General features: G+C 49.0%; 1 protein-coding gene across 2 annotated transcripts in view; it reads right to left on the reverse strand.

Moving 5' to 3' along the window:
• Positions 1-9,286, reverse strand: part of CRADD (CASP2 and RIPK1 domain containing adaptor with death domain) — a 127,649-nt gene extending 118,363 nt beyond the window's left edge. Inside the window, exons 1-2 of one of the 2 annotated variants that reach the window (XM_006027055.3) lie at positions 9,134-9,286; positions 6,235-6,533 (exon numbers count right to left, since the gene is read on the reverse strand). In XM_006027055.3, coding sequence (XP_006027117.2) covers positions 6,235-6,533; positions 9,134-9,258 — 424 coding nt within the window. In that variant the 5' untranslated portion in view covers positions 9,259-9,286. The other variant, XM_006027056.3, reaches the window with a different exon arrangement.
• Between the last annotated feature and the right edge of the window lie 1,045 nt (positions 9,287-10,331).

The following is a 10,331-nucleotide window of genomic DNA, read 5'->3' on the forward strand; positions in this document are numbered from 1 at the left end:
AACTAACCTCGCCTCCCCCATTAGTTCCCATCCTGATTACAGCAAAAAAATAATAAAGTAATGTTATAGCCGCTTTTCATGCTAATTTCACTATATGATCACGTGAGTTATAAACAACTGTTAAAAAATATATAAGCCTCCTGGTTTTGCTCTTGGGGGGGGACCCCTTCCAAGTGCTTGAGAAATCCATGTCACTTTGAAATCCCCCCTACAGCTGTAGTTTCTTTTAAATAAAAGCTTCTGCTGACCTGACCCAAAAGTATGCTGCGTGTGTTTCCACGACAAGGAGCATATGGACCAGAAGGGCCCATCTACCAACTAGGGGTGCACCAACCAGGATTTTTTTTGCCTGACACCGATGACCAATTATCAACCAGACTTATCAGCCAATACCAATCTGACAGCCAATAAGCAGCCCAGCAGCATGGAAAGCGGTATCTGGCTGGTAAGTCTGTGGGGGCAAAATGGTGTGGGAGAGGGAAGGAGCATGGAGTGGGGGGCGGATCGAGGTCCCCACAGTGAGGGGGACAGTGGGGTAGGGGCTGAGGCAGGAGCAGGTTGCTGCCCAGCCAGGTCAGTGAATGCGCACCCACTGGCAGTGGGGCAGAGCCACGTCGGTCAGTTAACCCAGGGCACGTGGGGGGAGAGGCGGGGAGTGGAGGTGGCTCCCCAGCACTTTGTGCACCCCTGGGGGAGGCATGTGCCCCCCAGATCTGTGAACAGGGCAAGGGCAGGCTACGGACCAGGGGCAGCGGCACTGGGAGGGGTGACTGTGGGGAATTCTGGGGTGGCTTTAGCCGACCCCGTAGCCTTCCCTCCCAGTCCTGCCTCCACCCACCCTGAGTGCAGCCCCAGCACAGCCCCCCTGCCGGGAAGAGGCTGGCGTAGTCCCTGACCCCAAGCCAACAGTGGGTAGGCTTCCTTGCACCCCTCCTCTGGGGGTGTGCATAGTAATGGGGAGCCAGTCCTGCTCCCCGTCTCCCCCACACACCCAGAGTGGGGCAGGACATGGGATGGAGCCGTGGGTGGCTTGTCTGGGGGCGGAACAGGGAGGGGGGCAGCTCCCACTGCTGCACGTACCCCTGGGGGAAGCATGGGGTCACACGCCCCTTGGATCTGTGCACAGGGCAAGGGTGGGCTGCCTGCTGCAGGCTCAGGGCCAGGGGCTGCGCTGGCCTCTTCCCAGTGGGGGGCTAGGCCAGGGCTGTGCTCAGGGCTGACGGGGGCAGCACTGGGAAGGGGGCTACAGGGTGGGCTACAGTGACCCCAAAACATAAACTCTACCCTGTAGCTCCCCCACCCAGTGATGCCTGTCCCAAGCACAGCCCTGCCCCAGCCCCCTCCCCCGCCCCGCCTGGAAGACACTGGCACTGCCCCTAGACCTAAGCCCACAAACCATCCTTGCCCTGTGCACAAATGTGGGGGGCACATGCCTCTCCCGAGGGTGTATGCAGCAGATGGAGCCATCCCCACTCCCTGTGCCCCCCAGACAAGGTACCCATGGCTCCATCCCATATTCTGCCCCAGCCCCATTCCCTCCTTCACCATGGGGGCCTTAACCTGGCACCCCCACGCCTCTTCCCCCCCCACAGACTTACTGGCCAGATGCTGGTCTCCAAGCTGCCAGGCTTCATATCAGCTCTTGGATAGGTATCAGCTGATATGGCTGGCTAATAATCGGCCATCGGTGTCAGTCAAAACATTTTTTATTGCTGCACCCCTAGCTCTAACAATTACATCAAGGCCTGGTAGGAAAGAATGGAAGGAAGGGTAGCTAGAACCTGAGTAAGGCAGTAGTCATTTGCCACCAGAGGGTATCACAGCTGCTCCTAGAGCCCAGTCCTGCTATAGTCAACAGTAAGTGCTAACAAAAGTACACTTTGCATCAGTATACAATATTACTGCCCCCTTTTAGTCACACAAAGAGAAAGGATTTCTTTAGGGAACATCCTTCTCAGGTCCCTTTTGAATTCAAAAGCTTGTCTAATTCTTTTCCATCTACACAGTTGGTCTATGGACCAACACGGCTACAACATCACTAGAACAATACCACAAAGAGCACTTTTCCAAGAAATTAACTCAAAGCATGTGCTTACGTGCTAAGTAAATAGTCTCACTCTCTTCCATGGAACTCCTTACAAACTTTAACTCATGCATATTCTCATGTGCTTTGATGGAGAGGAGTGCAAAGTCGCATATTGAAGTCCGTTCATGGAGTTCCACTGTCCATAATTCTCTCTTATAAACTTGGAAAATACTCTCCTTCTTAATTATTCTATCTTGTGCAGCTGGCCAATGTAGTTTCTTTCTTCCCTTCTATACTTTTAAAAATGGACAAGAATTTAACATTTGTTGTTTAAAACAAAGCATGTGGCTTCTCATGTCAAGCCATGTGTGTTTATGAGAAAGCAGCCCTGATGATACTGCTAGACACAGATACATATTTTTAGAGTAATTTGTTGCTTATTAAGGTATTGAGCGTGTTCTCTTTCTAGTTCCTCCACTACAAGTCCAAATACTAAAATAGGGCACGACTAATTGCTTGTTATCTTGTTTTTTGCCTTTGGGTTGCCACAACAAAAATAATGGTAATCTTTAACCTAATCTAGAGCTCTTTACTAAATTACATGCCAGTTTGGAAAGAGGAGGATCAAGTGTAGGCAACCCACTCAAAACCAAAGAACCTGCTGGGAACATACAGCACATTAGTCACAAATTATTGCCTGTAATAAGAAACCGTCCACTATAGAATAAAAATAATAATGAATTTTGAAACTCTCCTTCTAGCACCAAGCTGCACAATGCTGACCCTGTGTAATGGTTCTGTGAGTACAACTGGAAGGATTATTCATCTGACAAACTGATAAATAATGAATGTACACACACCAACCTAAGGCAAATAAAAAAAAAAGATCAGAATGGTGTCACCACAGTGACAAGGTGTTTCTCAACACTTTTTAATAGTAGAGTTGTTCGTTGTTATTAGACCTTATATAAGCTACCTACAATATATGATTTTTGGAGTAAAAAAATAATGAAAGCTATTTTCCCATTGCTGTAGCCAGAGAGGAAACATAAAACATTGTTTACACAGCTCAAACAAAAGAGCGGCTTTCATAGTATTTTAGGGAAAAAAGGACATGCAATCAGAACACAGCAAATTTAAGCTTGCATCCTACACCCAATCCTGATTCTACCACTTCGTATGTATAATAAAAGAGCCTGTCCTCAGAGAAGAGAAGAAAATCTGACCTCATCCATAGAGATGTGAATCATACATCAGGTCACCGAACCAAAAAAGACTAATACCAATATCAATGAGCAGTGAATTATTCCAAATCTTATCACATACCATTTCTCAAACAATACCATATACTATTGCTCCTTTCCCTTCCCCCTTAAAAACCTAGGTACACATTCGTAGAACCTTTTTTTTTTTAAATTTATTAGTAACAGTGTCGTTCTGACTGTACACCTTTTTCCGAAATTTTCCAAGTTTCAAGAGAATGAAACCAATCGCACCCCTATTCAACCTGACCATAACCATAGAGGAAAACTAGCAGTGCAAGTTTTCCAAACCCTCCCAGCTAGCCCTTTCTGTGTGCATGGGGTATGAGTGCCATCATTTTATACAAAGTACATGCGACAATATAACAATAATAAAAGAAAGCTAGGGATCATTGCATTTAATTGAAAGACCCCAAAGTACCTTGGTTACCTTTAAATCAGGCCTGCACCAAAGATGCACCACAAATGAAGAAATGGTTGTACATAATATTTGCTGTGCCTCATTGACTACCCCTATGTAAGATGTGCATTGAACGAGAACCACTAATCCATGTACCTTCACTGTGTGAAGAAATCTCTGCCTCTCAATTAGGCCAGTCCAGGGGAACCCCTCCCTGACTCAGGGACTGGGGAATGCTCTCTTCCTCCAAGGGCATTTTCAAAGCAACAAGCACATACCTCCAGGCTCCAGCTTGGATGATGCCCTGTAAGTAAAAGCCTGGAAACTAGCCAGAAGTCTAGGAATAAATATAGGCAGATGCATTGTAAAAGGATTATTATGTCCAAGACTGTAAACAACTCTGTTTGATTATGTTTGCTCAATGGGTATTCTGGCCTCATTGTTCTACACCCCCCTTCAATAAAGGTATCAGGTTACAAAGTGCCTGTCTGAATTCCTGGGGAGAGGCAGGCCTTTTTGCTCCCTTTACTTGGCTAGTAAAACTGGGCTTGGCTTTTTATTTTCTTCCAGTATCTGATGCTATCTTTGGATGCTTTGGGCTAAAAGGAGCACCCCGAAATATCACTGTGGGCAAAGCACTCCCTAGGCTTGCAGGCTCTGTGTGCCCCAGGCTGCACAAAGCTGTACCAGAGACCAGTGCCTGGGTGGTGGCAGCATTACCCCAGGGAGGCAGGCGTTCTCCAGGAAAGGGGACAGGCGGCTGCAGGCTCCCCAGGGAGACTCCTGAAGCATGGTTTTAGGCCTGGCACAGTGAGGTGGGTGGCTCTGCCACCACACACTAAATATTATTCACAGTGCAACCAGATCACGCATATATATTCGCACACCTGACCCAATCTTCCACAGCTATGTGCCTTTGCAAGTTTAGAAAAACTCACCTCATGTAAGACCACACCTGCAAAGGGCAATTTTTCAATCACTCACAATACTATGATCCACTACAGGCCAGCTTTTATGGGAAGACTCAAAGGCAGTGTTCTCTAGTGAGGACTTCAGATGCCCCCCTCCCCATTCTGCCTCCAGCAGCCATTTTGGCATTGCAACTATTCTAAATGTACTGCAAGAACATTTTTTATGATGGCAAAAATGTTATTGCAGTGCTTCTCAACCTTTTTAAACTCAAGGTACCCCTCAGAAAATGCCAGCTCTTAACTTTCACACTGTTTTTGATTATGGAAAAACAGAACAAGTCTTCTCTTGCAAACATGTTTTTGACACTGAGTTCCTACTTGAAATTTCTGGGTTTATCTTGTGAATCACATATAGGGCCATACACAATGCTAATATTGTACTAAAAAAGATACTGCACCACCCTAGTTTAGGGTTACAGGTGCATTATTGTTATTATAGGCAGACAAGGTTCCTTGGATGAATTTGATATCTTTTATTAGACCAACCCAAATGGTTGGAGAATAGTTATTAAGCAAGTTTTTGGGTTCAAAAACCCTTCGTCAGGCTAAGGAAGCTTCAGCAGTTGGTGCATGCTCTTCCTGGATGGAATGAAAAGTAAACAAGCCAGGGGCTGGGCTGGGCGGGGGAGTCAGTTGCCAGGCAGATTATAATGCATCAAAAATCCAATGCCTATGTTTAGTCCCTGATCTCTAGTATTCAGGAGGTTGATGAAATGGAGCTCATAGGCTCGTCTCTGGGAAGTGTTGTGTAAGTTTCCCTTGAGGATCAGGACTGAGAGATTGGAGAGAGAGTGGCCCTCCTGTGAGAAATGTGCCCCCACCGGTTATTATTATTATAAATTTATTTCTTCTTAAACATATTTGGATAAAATATTTCAACTACGAAGACTCTCTTTCAAGCAAAGACCATGCCTAAACAATTTCAGTGTGGAAAGTAACCTATTTTGGAAACCCAGATATACCAGAAAACAAGCTATTAGAATAAAAAAGTTTAGGCAACTATACCTGTTAGCTCCCACTCCGTGTAATTACGCAGTAGTCCATAATTTGGATGGCATGACCACAGATACCTACAGTCCAACGTATTTCCTTATCAGCAGGGATCTGGGTTTTCTGTTTGCCACAGAAAATTTTGGATTTTTAACAGAAAAAAACAGGATCCTTGCTTATCAAATAACAATATAAGATAGAGGGCTTGATTTAAAAGTAGATGCATTAAAGGATTTTCAGGACTTAAACAGGGTGTAATAGGCCCAGGATTATCCTCCAACATCCAGGACAGTCCCAGGAAAAACGGGACAGATGATCACCTTACCTCTGCTCCTTCTAGACAGTACAAAGTACTGCCTACTACCTCCCAAGAACTGCAGCTTCTGGCCTGCTCTGGACAACATAAACCACTTTTCTAGATGGCATATCCTCACTGTCACCTAAGCTGTGAATTACTTGCAGTAACAGTACATTCCTAAGTGCTGCTACTTGATAACCAGATGGACGGACAGGACAACACGGACAGACGGACAGGACGGGATAGGACGGGACCTTCAAAATTCCAGCAATGCACTCTGGTCTTACCTGCAGGCTCCTCAGGCACAATTTCTTTGCGCTTTGTCTTTAATTTGTCTCTAACCCAAGGAAATTCCTGTAATGAATCCAGAAATACATCGAAGGCCTTGGGTCCTCTGGTAGGAAGGATATCAAGAAGCATCATTGTTTGTCTCTGACTGGTGGTCTGGGACCTTATTTCTTGAACATGGTTTTCTGTTAGAATCCCTTCCTGATAGAGGTACTGAATGACAAGTCCTTCCATCAGCACCTCTGTGGAGAGCTCCAGCCGCAGGGAGCGCAGAAGCTGCTTGTCTCTGGCATCCATCCTGTCACAAGGTTGTGAGAAAAGAAACAGGAGATGTAAGATTGAAGAATTTCAGACTTTAACATCAGGAAATCGTACATTATGTTTGGAAGCAAACCAAAATATAATAAGAGTGATCATGGTGGGATACATATCACCATTCAGCCGTGTTCAGCCGTGTACATTTCATGGGCATCATATACTAAGATAATAGGTGTTTTCATCAGCAGATATGACTGGAAGAGCCCTTCTGAATTTGCATCTACAACCACAGACAACCACAACTTACAAATGTACCAAGTTTCAGCTTAGAGTTAGGGTTTTTGCCCACACTACTCCCACTGGAAGCATAGGTGGCAGAAGAAAATATTATCTGGGGAGGCTACCTGCCCACCTGACCTCTGCCTCTCCCTCCCGCAGGACCACTGGGGGGCCGGTGCACTGTGGTACTGTATGTGGTGGCAAAAGAGCATGCAGTGGGGGTGCTAGACATGGCACTATGGCAGCAGGGCGTGGTGCTGCTGCTGTTGCTGGCTGCCACAAAACTATTGGGGGGTGGGGGACCTAAGCCCTGTTAGCCCTGGCCTTCTGCTGCCTATGACTGGAAGGCTGTTCCAGAACATCATTGCTCTCATACTTAGAAACTTTCTTCTAAGTTCAAACCTAAATATATTAAGGCTAGATTATACCTGCTTGTTCTTGTCCTGGTATTGTCCTTTAACATAAGTAGTTCTTTTCCCATGTTGGTGTTTACGCATCGAATCTGTTTATCCCGAGTAATCTGATCCTATCCTACCTTCATTCCAGAGTCTAACCACCAAAGAGGAAAAGGAGAGAGTATTCTCTCTTCTCTATAGAACAGGAACCAAGGCCCAGAAAGAAAAGGCAACTCACCGCAAGTCACATCAAGGGTGTATCCCTTCCTGATAAAGATGCTGAACGCAAACCCCTACTCCAGCACCTCAGCACGAGTTACTGAAGGAGCTGGCAACTGAACCTGAGTCTCCAATCTGGTGCACTAGCAAGTCCTTCCCCAGACACGTTAGTGGCATTTGCAAAGGAAAATTCTGGTCTCACATTTAAATGCTCTCTCAAGCTCCACTGAGCTGGAAAGTAACATCACAGGCCAAGTAATTTCCGCAAGTATGAGTGCATGGCAAGCATGATTAAAAAGTTAATTACTGATAACTAGACAAGGGGCCTGACAGTTTGATGATGCAGCATCTTGACTGCAAGGGCTCTACCTCAGCACTAAGATAAAGGGAAATCAGATTTTTCCAGTCCCTTATAGGAGACCTTTTTAATGTGAACTTAGACCAAGCCTCTCAAAAGTGAACAATGACAGTCCCAGAAAACCACAAAAGACACCCCTAAGGAGCCTGACTTTTAGATAGCAGAAACTTTAAAATCAGGTCCCCCTCTAAGGCATCACAAGTTGGACCTCCTAAACTATCAGCCTCCTTAATTCTACTTATAAAGCCACAGATTTGGAACCTGACATTTGTCCTACTTAATTACATACATGTTTGACCCAGAGAATTGGATGGGGTTAAATCTTAGGTGCTAAGGCTGCACTCCAGGAAGTTTCTCAGCACAGAGGTATTCCTTGGAGTGACTCACAGGCCTGGAGCTTCTATGGTTTCTAGGCATCACCTGAGATATTAGAGTTTCTCTAAAGGTTTTCAGGCTAGGAAGAGCTCTCAGGAACTAGATTCTGGTTTGGAGACGTGGAGCTAAACAGCAGACCTGGGATCCTGATAAGGCTCTGATGCAAACTCAACCTGGAAGCAGGGTTTACAGGGCCACAGCTAAAAGCAAGGAAGCTGCTCCCCCCTTCACCCCACTTACCTTTCCTTTGCTGGCATGAAGAGCACTCCCCCACTACCCCAGCTACTGCCATGAGAGTTCACCCTCTTTTTTTTCAGTCTACTTTTATTGATAAACCTCAGCTTACCCCCATCCCGGAAAACAGCTCTCTCCTCAAGTAAGGCCCAAATCAAAAGTTCCTCCAAGTTCTCTGAAATATGTTATTTTTTCAGTTTCAGGGGCAGAATCCAAGACTTGTTTTCCCAAGCGCGGCTGCACATGCCCATGACCTGCGCGTACATCCAGCTGCACAAGCCCAGGGCTGCGTCCCTCCACCGAAACGTGCCCCAGTGCTTCAGTAAAACCTGGCTCTCGGCACAAACACGCTGGCACCTCCTGGGCGGGGCTCAGAGGTGTTGCAGTTTCGTGGGCGAGCTGGCAGGGGGGCCCCTGGAAGTCCTTCCCTGAAAGGTGCCAGGGCGAGTCCGGCACGAGGCCGGGCAAACACGATGGGCAGGCAGCACCAGAGAGCAGTGCCCTATCCTGGCGGAGGGCAGGGGCTGGTCTGCCCCCAGCTTCTTGACAAGAGTGGGCCTCTCAGCCACAGAGCCCCCAGGGGCAGGGGCAGTTGGGCACTGCCAAGCCCCCTCGCCCAGGAGGCGGGGATGGCCGCTGGCAGGTGTCACTGAGCCCCACCGCACACGCCGGGAGGGAGGGACAGAGGGAGGCAGCCGCCCGCCTCCTGCCTCGCCCGGGGTGAAGGCCCCTCTCGGGGAGCGAGGCCCGCAGCCCCTGCCCGCGCTGCCATGTACTTACACTCGGGCGCTACCCACTCCGCACGGGCCCAGCCCCGGCCCGCACCGGAGCCACCATCTTTGTTGAAGGCAACCAGGAAACACCCCGGCCCTGCCAGGGGGTGGGAGGGCAAGCACGGCGGCCATGTTTGCTAAGGGCACCGGCCTCCGAATGGAAGCAGCGACGGCCATCTTGGTAGCGGGCAACTGCCCTCTTGGTCGCGGGCAGAACTGCTGAGTGCCGTGAACCCTGCCCGCGGAGCAGGTGCGCTGTAAGGGGCCCGAACGCTGCTTGCGCAGGAGCGCGGCGTAGCGCTACGTCATTGGCGTAGGGGAACAGGCCCGGCTGCCCGGGCTGGGGGGGGCGAAGCGGCAGTCGCGGCTTGCACGGATGCCAGCTGGGCTTTGCCTGCCCTGGCTGCGGCTCCCATACCACCGCCCGGGATATAAAGCAATTACATGAAACATTTAAATTAAAATAAATTAAATTAAACGTCTTCATTATTAAACAGACAGAAGCATGTAGCAGCCTTACCCCTGTGGGATGGGGCCACCAGTGGCCCGGGCAGCCCGTGCACGTGTGGCAGGCCCAGGGGGGCACAGGCAGCAGGGTGGCAGAGGAAGGGGTGAGGAAGGCACTCGGGGAGGCTGGTTTGTGGCAGGCTCGCCAAAGAGGTTGGCAAGGTGTCACTGGGCTTAAGGCATTACTGGTAGCACAACCATTGGCGATGCATAGGGGGTGCACCCCCTGAGTGTGACAGAGCAGCTGCTATGAAAAGGCACCGCCAACACTGTTGGCAGCACCTGCAGGTGGTTGCCACTTGCCGCCACCCCCCTCACTGCTGACACCATAGGCGGTGTCTGCAGGCAGTCAGCGATCACTGCTGGCTGCTGCCAATGCTGCCAGCAGCGTCTGTGGGTGGTCGCCGATCCCTGGTCGGTGTTTGCCACCCCCCGCACCTCCCGCCACCGACAGCGCTGGTGGCATCTGTGGGAGCTCCCTGCTTACCACCACCGCACTCCCACTGCCACCAGCACTGCTGTGCCCCTGCAGCCGCCAGGGGCACCCACCATTCATGCCCACAACAGACTTACCAGCCCGATGCTGGTCTCCAAGCCGCTGGGCTGTGCTCCTGGCCACATGCATGCTGTGGCTGTGCGCATACACAGGGCATTGACTGTCCATATTATCAGCCACATCAGGCAAAAAAAGCTGATTT

Source organism: Alligator sinensis, unplaced genomic scaffold (genome assembly GCF_000455745.1).
Source record: "Alligator sinensis unplaced genomic scaffold, ASM45574v1 scaffold141_1, whole genome shotgun sequence".
NCBI lineage: Eukaryota > Metazoa > Chordata > Crocodylia > Alligatoridae > Alligator > Alligator sinensis.